Here is a 13,701-nt window from a genome sequence, read left to right as displayed (position 1 = left end):
TAGGTTCACCTTTTAAAATAAAGATTTTAGTGTGAATTTAGGATAGAACAACCATCATCACCTGTCTATGGATTAAATTATAATTTCAAATTAATCTGAAATTATAATTTCAAAGGCCAACATTTAATTCTGCTACAGTACATCATTATTCATCCTATCATTCAGATACTATACCCTTTTTACTCTGATTTATTTATATATGTGAGCAATAAATATATATATATAATATTTTTCTACTTTAAAATGGCTAACAGTTCATTTTAACATATAATAAAATTTGTCAAAGAATTCTACAATATAAATCTCAACTATAAAATTGTATACATTTTTATAACATTCTATAAAAACTACAATTTCATAATATTTTGATAAAGAATAAAGAAAAGCATACTTATATTACTCCACCCTAAATTTTTGATTTTTAGAAAGAGCAGTTTACGTTCTCCCTTTTGTATTACATACTTTCAGAAAGCAGATATTTCTCAAAGATAATGCCATAATAAACAAGAAAAACAGAGGCATATAGCAAAAAAAAAGAAACTTTTTAAGAAGCCAAAACATCATTAGGAAATATTTATTTTATTGTAACAATCCAGTTCCAGGTTTAAGTGATTCTTCAGATCCATACTGTACTGTTCCTATTCCTCTGATTAGCGTTTTCTCACAAGCCACCAATCTTTCCTAATCTTCTGTACTGCTACCAAAACACAAAAAACTATTTCTGCTAGACACATCAACTATGAAATTAAACTAGTCATTTTTAGAAAAACTGCTCAACTCTCAAAATATGAACCTGCATCTTTTATCATGCACAGTTATAAAGCCCTCTGCACCCAATGTTCCAATTAATTTTTTAAAAATTCATGAAATATGGTACTAGTTGTGTTTTTACCAATAGGATACCCAGGATGAAGCAGTAAGGGTTTTGATAAAAACTCAGATACATTTAAGAACACGTGTAAGAAGATGTACACAATGTCTGAATCTTGAATGCCTGGGAAAAGCAACTGATAATCAGACTTTTATATCATACTCCTGACCTGCCTAAAACTTTATTAATTCCAATCTATTACGGCCCCCAATACTTCAAAATAAACCTTTTTAACCAGAGAGATTTCCGTCATATACAGATCCCAACAATATTTCCTGTAACTTCCACTTTTATCATCCTGTGTTCAGGTTTTACTATGCCACCATTCCCTGCCTTCCTTTGTCCTACTTCCTCCTCTGTACTTCCTTCCACTTCCATTGATTCCTAATTGCTTTCCCTTCTCTCTTTATTCTATTTTTCACCTTATACACTAGAGCAGCCTAGGCATTATTTTTCACCCTGTGCACTAGAGTGCAGAGTGCAGTTGGCACACTACAGCCCAGGGACCAAATCCAGACCACCGCATGTTGTTGTAAATAAAGTTTTATTGGAACACAGCCACACCCACTCACTTAGCTATTGTCTTTGGCTGCTTTCCTGCTATGAGGATAGAGTTGAATAGTTGAGACAGAGACCATATGGTCCACAAAGCCTAAAATATTTACTATCTGGCCCTTTACAGAAAATGTCGGCCATCCCCTGCCTCAGAGGTATAGAAGGAAAGACTATATTTTTCACCATCTATAGATTTTTTTTTAAATGACCACATCTCATCAGAGAATGCATGAAAAATTTCTGGTGAGTAAACCCTGTATCACTAACACAGGGTGCCATCTCACAAATACCTCTCGCTCCTTCTTTCAAGTTTTACATAATCCAGTATACAACTTGACTGGGTCTAACTTTCCTGGTCCAATGACTGATCACCACTCTAATACCTAAACAACAGAAAATTTGGCTAAACAAGTAGTATAGGCATACTGGAGAGCCTTTTATAAATACAGAGAGAAGGGAATCCGCCAGAGTTAACTATATACTCTGCAATAACACTAGCAGCAGAAAAAACCCTATGCATACAGAGGTTCTTAGTAAGCATGTGATCAAATAAGAACATCATTCCAAACTTGCAAATTCTATGAGGCAGTAGGAAAGAGAGGATAACAAAAAGATATTTAGACAGTTCCAGCACCCTGGTATGTGCCCAGTGACAGAAGCAGGGATTAAAGCATGTCAATGCAATGCAAATGACATTCACAAATGGACAGTTACAACTAAATGGATATTACCCTCTTTTACCTTTTCGTTAACTATTTAATTCATGAAATGGATAGAGTGCAGTACTATTCTTATTAATAACAATACCACTAGCACTTCCAAAAGTACTTCATACTTTTCAGAGTACTCACCACACTACCTCACTTCATTCTGTCATTCACCTTGTGAAAGAGCTACTGCCATCCCTAATATGAGGATACTGTGTCCAGTGCTCCTAGCAACAAATAATAATGCCTCTGAATATCCACAATTAACAGTTAATAGATGAGGAAATGGCTCAAGATGTTGGTACTCCTTCCATTTCCCTACCTAAAAAGCGGCACTATCTTATTTTTCCTTTCCTTTGTCCCTTGTCTGGCAAGCTAGCAAAAATGTGTGTCATATAAGTAGTTTTGTGATAAGCAGTGGAGACTATTATTGAAACATCCTTATTTTCCTCAGTAGTTTCATTGGATCTGTGGGCATTTTCATTCATTCATGTTTTTTCTCCCCAACCCGTCTTCCCTGTTCTCTCTCTCTCTCTCTCTCTCTCTCTCTCACACACACACACACACACACACAAAATTATCATACTGGGAGACAAGTATCTGTGCAGCAATCGTCCTTATACAATGGCCATAATCTCACAGAGAAGACCCCCAAACTATGAGGTTCCAAGATGTGTGCAGCAGTTCCAGCTGTGCTCCACACCTGCAGGAAGGAGACCTTGGCACTCGCAGCAGGAGCAGGCGTTCCACTGGTGCTGCAGCAGGCACGGAAACCCCTCACTTGAAAAGAAGGAAGTGAGAAACTAGCCTTATTTTGCTGGCAGGTTATTTAATTTAACCTACAACTCTGGAGCAGAGCCAGAACTCTCCAATGACGGCCTGCTGCTGTCACCAGAAAAAAGGGCAAAATCCACCACTACCACAAACACCCCACACATTATAGTTCCATCCCAATTATGGAAGTAAAAAACTGATCTTTTGAATCAAGCTGGCTACATCCCAATTAAGGATGTGAAAAACTGAACCCTCAAATCAAATTATCAAGCTGGAAAAATAGGGTGATTTAATCATGGACATCTTATAAAGGCACTAGACAGCATGATAAATTTGTGGTGTAGGTTATATACCATAGAATGCATCTCATAAATTGATTACTGTGACCTTGAGTTATTTAAACAAACACAAAACCCATATTCAAGAATAGAGAAAAGTATTTATGAATTGCTACAGTTCTCCACACAAAGATATTTTCTTTCCTAGGGTAAATTATTTCAAAGGGTAAAGACAGACGCACACTGAAATTAGTTATTTAGATGTGTTTAAGCTAAAAACTGGTAAGCACACGTACACGAAATTCTGTGGTCTCATCTTTAGTCTGTCAAGGTTTTTAAATCCCTCTTGAGCTGGAGTACCATTTTTAGCTTGGCTAGGTCAGAATGACACTGAACAATATGAATGATGACACACAAGACAGCTATATGGAAGAGTTGTCATCAGCAAGCCAGCTGTGCTAACACCTGTATGTCCTGCACAGCTGATCTTCAGAACCAGCATCAAGAAACTGAGAACGGAAAGGGGCTCAAAGATCATAAGGAACAGAGAGTCATTAATAAGTCACTTAAAGCTGCATTATTAGAGGCAGATGACCATTGTTTCAGCTTTAAAATAACTGTCAGTTTCATTAAATAAAAATTATTCTGTGGTCTTTGTATTCCTTGTAAATGCATTGAAAATTAAAAATCAAAGTTAACTATGTATTACCAAATATTGCCATTAACCATTTTTTAAGGTGAGGTTATAAAATCACATTTAAAGATGTGGCTATTTAGAGTCTTCACCTGTCAGATTCTACTTGACTCTATTTATTCCAGAATCCACTCTAACAATAGAAGTAATCATCTTTCTACTTCATAGGAGTTAAACTAGCTATTACCTATAAATTTGTTGTTAGCATATCTCTCTTTCTTAGGGACATCCTTATAATTGAATCTAGGCTTTCTCCTCTAGAGCTTGATTAGGCAAAGTAAATACATATGCTATTTTTAGCAATCAAAAAAATAAAGACAGTATCAGCAAGACTTCCACTGGAATCTAGAGGTGGCTTTAGTTATGTTTAGAGACTGGGTGATGGTAAAAGTTTGACTCATTCAACAAACATTCATTAAGTGCCTACTGGGTACCAGGCACTGTGGTAGATGCTGAGGATATAAAAATTAAGGAGACAGAATTCCATCCCTCAAGGACTTCAAACTCTACTGGCATAATTAATCTCTCAAAATGTATTTCCTAGCCTCCCATTTATCTATAATGTCTTGTTTCTCCTGTCAATTGCTATACTACCTTCTTTCTTTGCCAGAGAGAATTATGTTAATCAATCTCAAACCTTTACCTTTAGCCCTGATTTTTCCCCTGAGGTCCTGACTCACATATCCTGCTGATCACTCCATATTACCTTAAACTCAGTATTTCCAAAACAAAACTCATCATTGTCTCCCTTTTTCTCCCTAACAAAAGAAAAAAAAAAGAAAAAAGAGAAAAAGCCTGCTCCTCTCTTTGTTTTCCCAACATCAGTTAATCACACTGCCCATCTTGGGAGTCATCCTCCCCTGCCTTTCACATCTCCATGTGCCATTTTACTAAATGAGCTTCATATCCTTTCTTCTGACACCACCAATCATCACTCTCCTGGTCCAAACCTTCACCAGCACTCATCTAGCCTACAGAATCACAGTTCTTAAAAACCACCTTCATTACTCAATATTTCCAGTCTGCAGATGTGCCCCCCTAGAGCCCCAATTCAGTACGGAAATCTGACCACATCACTCCTTAGCTTAAACCCTAGTTTAGTCTCACTTCCTCCATAATAAAGATCCAAGATTCTTAAAACGGCCAAAAAAAAAAAAAGTTCTTCCGTGACCTGGCTGCCACCTGCCTCATTCAGCACTCTCCTTGCACTTAATACTGAATTGAGGCTATTTGGCTATTCATGCTTCCATGCACTTGCACATGCTACTCTCTCTGCTGGAATGCCTTTCCCGTCTTTCCTCATACTTCAAACCCCTTCCAGGCTTTAATTTTCTTCTGAGAAATTTCCAGCCAACCCTTGGGTTTTCTAAGCATGCCGCATAGGTGAATAACCCTATCTAAATGGATATGGAACTGCATCTATGGATGCATATTTATCGTAGTATACTGGAATTATCTGTGTCTCTACCTTGAAGAAAAGGACTATGAGATATGTACCTACCTACCTACCTACCTACATACACATATATAATATTGTTGTTGTTGTTGTTTGTGTGTGTGTTTGTTTCCCCAAAGGCTGGTACAGTTTCTGGCCCATAATATACATTCAAAAAGCATTTGTAGGACTTAACTATTTACAGTAAATATCGTGTTTTATGTTGGATTAGAGGTTTTAAGTGACTTCATTGTACAAGCAAATCCAAGAGTGTCATCAAAAACCCCTGTAACTTCCTAGTCATTGGTCTAGTGTCACTTCAGCCTTATAAGTTTACAGGATTTATAGATTCAGGTATTCTAATCTTCTGAGGTTTCAAGATTGTGACTTCCTGTTTTATCTTTTAGTCGTCTTATTGAAAAGGCATCTGACACTTCTCATAAATGTTCAGAGGTAATTTTAAAGTTCATAGTACGCTATGATCACACATAGGAAACACTTTAATCCTTCCAAACTCAAGCAATCTCTAAAAGCCTCAAGAATCCAGCCATTCTGCTAATTGAAAAATAATTTTAAAAGACTACAAAAAATATTCAGATTCTTCCCCACATTCCAACTTTACCAAAATCGACTTATTTTCACCCACAGCTACAGTAAAACAAGACATCTGTTAGTATCAAATAAATACTAACATAACTTAATTTTCTCATACCTAACCCTAAATAATCCAGACATTATCCTATCCATCCAATCATTACCCTGTCCTGAAAATTATTTTGATATAATTATTGTACTTTCTCTGTTTTCCTCACAATAGAAATAATTAAGCATGTTTGGAGGGCTCTTAATTTTTTAAAAATTTCAATTCCTGAGAGGATATATTATCAGTAATATTAGAAGCCGTCTGGTAAAATTATTAGGAAAATAAATGTATACAATTTTAGGGAGAGATGTGAGGAAAAATGGCAGAGTAAGGAACTCCAAAAGCCAGTCCCTACATAAAAGCAATGAATAAACTGGCAAAATTTATCAGAATCAACCTTTTCAGAACTCTGAAAACTATCTAAAAGTTTACAGCAACCAGGTGAAATCTTAATCAAGAAAAATCACCTGAATCTTGGTATTTAAGGAAATCTCCATCGAAATACTAACAGACCACTAAGTTAACAGAACAGAGGTTTCAGTGGCCACACATGACCAAGAATATAGACCTTATGAAATTAGTTCAGGAAGTCACTGAGAAAACAAAAACTACTAGAGTAAACAGCAACAACAAACACTAGGGTTGGGAGAGAATCTGATTTCCAGAGTTATCACATTATATATTCAAAATATCTACTTTTCAACAAAAAATTTTGAAGTATGCAGAGAAATAAAAAGGTATGGCCCATACATAAGAAAAACAGAAATTAATAGGAACTGTTCCTGAGGAAGCTTAGATACTAGATTATCACACAGTCACCTTAAATCAATTATTTCAAATGTGTTTCAAAAGTTAAAGGAAACCATGTACAAAGAACCAAAGGAAACCGCGAGAGTAACATCTTGCAGATAAGAAATATAAATAGATAAAAAGCATAGAAAGGAACCAAATAGAAATTTTGGAGTTGACATACTCAAAGTGCTGGGGGAAAAAAATTGTCAATCTAAAATTCTATATCCAACAAAAATATTCTTCCAAAATGAAGGAGAAAGTAAGCCATTCCAAGATAAAAAGCTGAGGGTGTTCTTTACCACTAGTCCTGCCCTAGAAGAAAGGCTAAAGGGAGTCCTTTGGTCTGAAATGAAAGGACACTAGACAGTAACTCAAATCCACAAGAAGAAATCAAGAATACCAGTGAAGGAAACTGAATACATAAATATAAAAGTCAGTATTAATGTATTTATGATTTGTAACTCCCCTTTTTTCCTATATGATTTAAAAGACAACTACATAAAACAATACTTATAAACTATTTCAAACCATACAGAATTACCTTAGAACTAAATAGCAAAAAGATATCTGGAAAATGCCCAAATATTTTGGAAATTAAACAACACACTCTTAAACAATGAATAGGTCAAAGAAGAAATCACAGAGAAATTAGAAAATACTTTGAGATAAATGAAAACAAAAACACAACATACCAAAACTTATGGGAAGCAGTGACAGCAGTGTTCACATGGAAATTTATGGCTTAAACGCCTACATGTAAAAAGAACAAAGATCTCAGATCAATAACCTAACCTTCTATCTGAGGGAACTGGAAAAAGAGGATCAAACTAAACCCAAAGCAAACAAAAGGAAGGAAATAATAAAGATCGGAACAGAGATAAACACAATAGAGAACAGAAAAATAATAGAGCAAATCAAGAAAACCAAATTTGGTACCTTGAAAAGATCAACAAAATTGACAAACCTTAACTAGACTCACCAAGAAAAAAAGATTAATAAATTACTAAAATTAGAATTAAATTGGGGACATTTTACTACTGACCTTACAGAAATAAAACAATTCTAAGAAAATGAACAACTTTATGTCAACAAATTAGATAACCTAGATGAAAAAGATAAATTCCTAGAAACACATGAACTACCAAAGCTGAATCAAAAAGAAACAGATAATCTAAATAGATTTATTACAAGGAAAGAGATTAAATCAGTATTCAAAAAGTTTCCAGCAAAGAAAATCGCAGGACCAGACAGCTTTACTGGTAAATTCTACCAAAAATTTAAACAATTAACACCAATCTTTCTCAAAGTCTCCCAAAAAAATTGAAGTGGAGGGGCTACTCCTAAATTCATTCTATGAGGCCAGTATTACTCTGAAACCAAAGCCAGACAAAGATATAACAGGAAAACTGCAGACCAATATCTCTTATGATCATAGATGCAAAAATCTTCAAAAAATACTAGCAAACCAAATCTAGTAGCATATTCAAATGATTATACTCCACAATGAAGTGGTGTTTATACCAGAAATGCAAAGATGGTTTAACATATATAAGTCAATCTATGCAGTACACAACATTAGCAGAATGAAGATTTTTTTTAAAAAATCATCTCATTTGATGCAGAAAGAGCATATGACAAAACCCAACAACACCCTTTCATGACAAGAAAACTTCAAAATTCTAGAAACAGGAAAGAACTTCCTCAATCTGATACAGGACGTCTATAACATTTAATGGTGCAAGACCAAAAGCTTTCCCCATAAGATTAGGAACAACACACAAGAAAGTCTGTTGTCATCATATTATCATATGGCTAGGACTGGAAGTTCTAGTCAGGCAATGAGATGAAATAAAGGAATAAAGGGAGGGAGGGAGGGAAAGAAAAGGAAGAGAGGGATGAAGGGAGGGAGGAGGGCAGGCATCTAAATTAGAAAGAGGTAAAACTATCTTTTATTTGTAGATATCATAATCTTATATACAGAAAGTCTTAAAGAATCCACAAAAAAGTTATTAGAGCTAATAAATTCAGCAAAGTTGCAGTATACAAGATCAACACCCAAAAATCAGTTATATTTTCATATGATCAATTGATTTGTCAATTGATATAGTCAACTGATTTTCACTAAGGCTACTAAGATTACTGAATGGAGGGAAAGAACAGTCTTTTTAGTAAATGGTGCTGGGATAACTGGATATCCATGAAAAAGAGTGAAGTTGGATCCTTGCATCATACCACATACAAAAATTAACTCAATATGGACAAAAGACCTAGATATGAGAGTTAACACTATAAAACTCTTTGAAGAAAACATAGGGTAAAATCCTCATGACCTTGGATTTGGCAATGCATTCTTAGATATGAGACCAAACACATGAGCAACAAAAGAAAAAACTGGACTTCATCAAAGTTCAAAACTTTTGTTGATCAAAGGACACGAACAAAAGAGTAAAAAGACAACCCACAGAATGGGATGAGGGGGTACAGGAGTGACTGCTTAATGGCTACTGGGTTTCTTTTGGGGGTGATAAAAATATTCTGGAGTTAGATAGTTGTGATGGTTGCACAACATTGTAAATACATTGAAAGCCACTGAACTGTACATTTTTTAAATGGTTTAAATGGTGATTTTTTTTAAAGTTCAATAGTTATGTTTTTTCTAAAATACAAAAAGTAGTTCAGAATTCAACTAAATAGAAAAGTGTGTGTATTAAAAAAAATGTACCTCATGAAAAGTTGTAATGATTTTGTTTTTCTCTTTGTCTTACTTTTCTTAACCCCAAATAACCTGAAATAAGCCCCCAAAAAGTTTCTTAATAAAAAGTTAACTTCTGGCCTATATTTAAAACAGCAATAAATAAAATATATTTAAATGTAATTTTTTTTAAAAAACTTCTGTTTCTTTGAAAAAAACAGTATATGCTTTTAAATAAAAAATGACTAGCCTTCTTTATTAAATACTAGTATCAGTCCCAAATGGGATTTTAAAAATAATATACAGTAAACAGCTGTGTATAATACAGTTTTAGGATTTGAAAAGTTGAATGTTAATGCGTCAAAGTTAAAAATTAACAAATATCCAAAAAGTAATCACTTTTCCTGAAAGCAAACATGTTTAGTTTAAGTTCTTTAAAGTACAAGAAAATAATTTCTACATGAAAGTAAGTTCTTTTTATTTGATTATTGTGTCAGAAGTTAGTATTAAAATTCAATTCAGCAGGTTAAAATTTGGTTTTATTCTAGAATAACTGGTGCATACCTTGCAAACGTATGTGGTTCAGAAATATGAATAGCTATACTATTTGACTATGTACAGTAAACTATGCTGAAGAGGTTGGATGTAACCCCAGTCATTTTTACTGTACCATGAAAGAGCCTGGACCCTCCTTCTATACTACTCTTAGATTCTCCAAGACAGCAAAATGCCACTGGACAGTCCACAGTGGCCAAAAAAAATAAACCTGCAAACTCTGGCTTGAAGACAGGTGGGCTGCACCTTCCTGAGAGCTTCAGAGGTACCCTCTGGGTCTCTTCCTTATCACCCATTCATTGTCACCCATACTTCGTAGAAAAGAGAATTAGCCCAATAATCAATTAGCCTTTCCTAAATTTTCACTTCAAGCTTGAAAAGTAATTGATAATTTTAAAATCACTATACATATAGAAATTTCCAGAGACTTAAATCAAAATAACTAACTATTACATCTGAAGGGAGATTAAAAAGCCATACAGCAAAAGTAAATCTACAGTGGTTGTAGGCCAATTCTGCAGACATCTTTCTTTCCATATGACACGAAAATCAAAAGAACTGCAAATGAAGAAGTGTATGATTACAACTGTCCTGTTGCAATCAGTCTATATTGTATTTAAAATACATATTTTGCCATTCTCATAATGAAAGGGTAAGGTACAACATTTATATTTCACATTGATGATGGTTTTCGTTTGATATCAAAGTCCATTCCCAAAACAGCTGCTAACCAACATTACTTTCCTCTGTCTGGGGAGATGACAAACAATTGATTTCAAAGGCAACATTAACTGGTATAAAAAGGTATGCCATATACATGACATAATTTATTTTTCCTATCGAAAGTCTCACCATATACCAAAAAAAATCTAACCAAAGATGTCTCTTTTCCTACAAACCTAAATTTCAGATTTCTAGCATGTATGGATTTGATGTGATTATATTTAAACTATACCGACAGGCTAAATTTTTTTAAGTGGGAAGGAGGAGAAATCACAATTTCAAATAATATTGCTTAAAAATAGCACTCAGAGTATTAGATTCCTTTTTTCAGAATACTCTCTGTGAGTCACTTTTTGCTAGTCACTTTCAATATCAAAGAATACAGAGGTCCATTGTTTTTAAAATGTTAAAATGTATTAAACATGTTTATTGATGTTATTTTGTATTTCCTTAACAGGATTAGTTTTTAGGATATTTTTAAGTGATTTTAAAACTATATTGTATAAAAAATTTGATTCACAAAATTATTCTAAATATGATTCATTCATAAATTCCATATACCTTAAAAGTACTAGGTATTTACATTATTCCAACAAATTGTCTGTTAAATAATAACAGAAACAAATAACATTTCTCTACTTTTAAATAATGAAATAATGAGACATCTTTGAATCTGGAGTGCTAACAAAGTACACAGTCAGTATTGAGTCAATACTTAACGATATTAAGTTTTTAGTAATATTGTAATATCCTTATTATGTTGTTCATCACTATAAACTAAAAGTCAATTTATCATACAGAAGTAATCAGATTGAAAATAACAGACTATTATTAAGTATATTCAATTTCTACTTTAAGAATACATTCCTATAAAAAGGTAAATTACAACTTGAAAAACATTACTGCCTAGGTTAAGGTATATGAGTACTGCCAAATACAATACTTTATGTCTCTCTCTCTATATTAATATATGTATATAGGATAGTAGGTTTAAGAGTGGTAAGAGGTTAGACAGTGTGGTCAAACATTTTATTATTATGAGACATATATGAATCTTAATGACCTTTAGTTCAGTCAGCAAAGACCACAAATAACTCAAGTGCAATTATACCAGTTTGGGGAAAACACTATTTTCATAGTTTTATCACATACATAAAGTGAATTCTGAAAAAAGTTATGCAATATAGCATTGTTCAATACAAATTTTCAGTCATTTGAAAGGATCCTTTTGTTAATTTATTTTTAAAGAAAGCTACAAAATGAATTAAAGTACTTTACAGTTAATAAAATTAATGACTAGGAGAACTGTGTCATAATACAATTTGAACAATATTGAAGAAAAATTATAATACCTTATGAAGCACATTTTCTACTGTTCTCATATGATTAGCAACACATTCTTTGTCCCTAGAAACAAAATAAATATTAGGTGTTAGTAAAACCCAAACCTTACTATAATTGTAACACATTTTAGTATAAGTGACTATTACTGAAAAATAAGGGTTGGTTTTTCCTGAAGTGTAAAACCTAACCATATTCACTAGTATATTTCCGCTTTTAATTCTTATCTTCAGTTATACTGCCTGCCAAAAATTAGAGGGGGGAATAATTCTTATGGATATTTTCAAAGTTAAAAGAGAGTGAAAAAGAAAGAAAGAAAAAAAGAAATCATGTGATTACATTATTGATTTACAATGTGCTGAAAAGGCTAAACGTGCATTCTTTTGGCTTCTAATGAAAAAGACTTTAGAAATACTAGTGCTGGAGATATAAATGGTCATACTGGGCACAATAATATTTTCCCTTCTCCATGGGTTTTTTGTGCTATAATCATTACACAAAAACCTTCTATGGCCTTGACTAGAAATATGCAAAGTTACTATTTTCTTCTCTAGCCTTGTATATTGAGTTTAGCCTTTATGATGAAATTAAAAGTTGGGATGAGAATGCTGAAGACAAAATTTTAATGGTGAATTATAAATTGAAAACTGTAAATAATGTATTAGCTCTCCAAATTTCAAATTAGCTTTCTTTAGCTTTCTTATAAGCACATGTGCCCATGGTCACAGATCTCAGACTTGACAAATTCCTGAATTACCAGCAGTATTCTGAAGGCACAATATGAATCTAGAGGTTTTATAATTTTGTTTTCATTAATCTTAGAATTTTCAATGCTCTGAGATGTACTAAAAATTACCTATGCTAAGCTTCTCATTTGACATGAGGAAACTGAGACTGAAAAATGACAGCAAAAAGCTGATTCAGTCAAACTTATATTTTTTAAAAATGACAATTACATATAACCAATATGGTAGTGCACTGTTATAGAGCCTTACAATTTTCCAAAAATGTATTGGTGGGTATTCAAAATGCCAATATTATGGCATTGTGTAAACTCATTTTTTCATTATGTGTGAGCAATATCCCAAGTCCACTGACAAAGCTGTGGGTATCCTAGGATTGCAAACTGCCCGTTTTATGATTTAGTTTACACATTACATTCATATTTCTTATGTTATGCTTAACAAGAGTTTGTCTCCAAACATTTTTCAGTTATAGTTATACATTTGCAAATATATATATACATACATATATGTATATGTGTGTATGTATTTGCAAGTACAGGAATCCAGAATTCCAAATTTAGAAAACACTGAGTTTATTAAAATTAGATGTTTAATCCATAAATAGATTTTCTTTAAGCCATGCAGTTGTAAAAAGGACTGTCTTAAAGTACTCCATGAAATTTGATGTGGGGAACAAATAAAAATACCCAAGAGAACTATTCAATTTGAACTTCACAGTGTATGTCAACTTGATTACCTGGTAAAAGGAAAAACACTCTCATCACAGTTACATAGTTGCCCACTCTGAAAACTGCATATTCTTCTCTATTTAACATACTTGAATATACAGCTATAAAATTAAATGAATTTTCCATGAAATTTTCCATGAAAATTTTCCATGAAAATTTTCCATGAA

The 13,701-nt window shown here is 33.3% G+C and overlaps 1 protein-coding gene across 1 annotated transcript in view; it reads right to left on the bottom strand.

Annotated features, from left to right (window-relative positions):
• Positions 1-13,701, bottom strand: part of CCDC171 (coiled-coil domain containing 171) — a 356,794-nt gene that overhangs the window by 86,796 nt on the left and 256,297 nt on the right. Inside the window, exon 25 of the mRNA XM_027105900.1 lies at positions 12,072-12,126. Coding sequence (XP_026961701.1) covers positions 12,072-12,126 — 55 coding nt within the window. The remainder of the gene's footprint in view (positions 1-12,071; positions 12,127-13,701) is intronic.

Source organism: Aethalodelphis obliquidens, unplaced genomic scaffold (genome assembly GCF_003676395.1).
Source record: "Aethalodelphis obliquidens isolate GAN/ISIS:26980383/991018 unplaced genomic scaffold, ASM367639v1 scaffold7, whole genome shotgun sequence".
Classification (NCBI taxonomy): Eukaryota; Metazoa; Chordata; class Mammalia; order Artiodactyla; family Delphinidae; genus Aethalodelphis; species Aethalodelphis obliquidens.
This window is presented reverse-complemented; position numbering and strand designations above follow the sequence as displayed.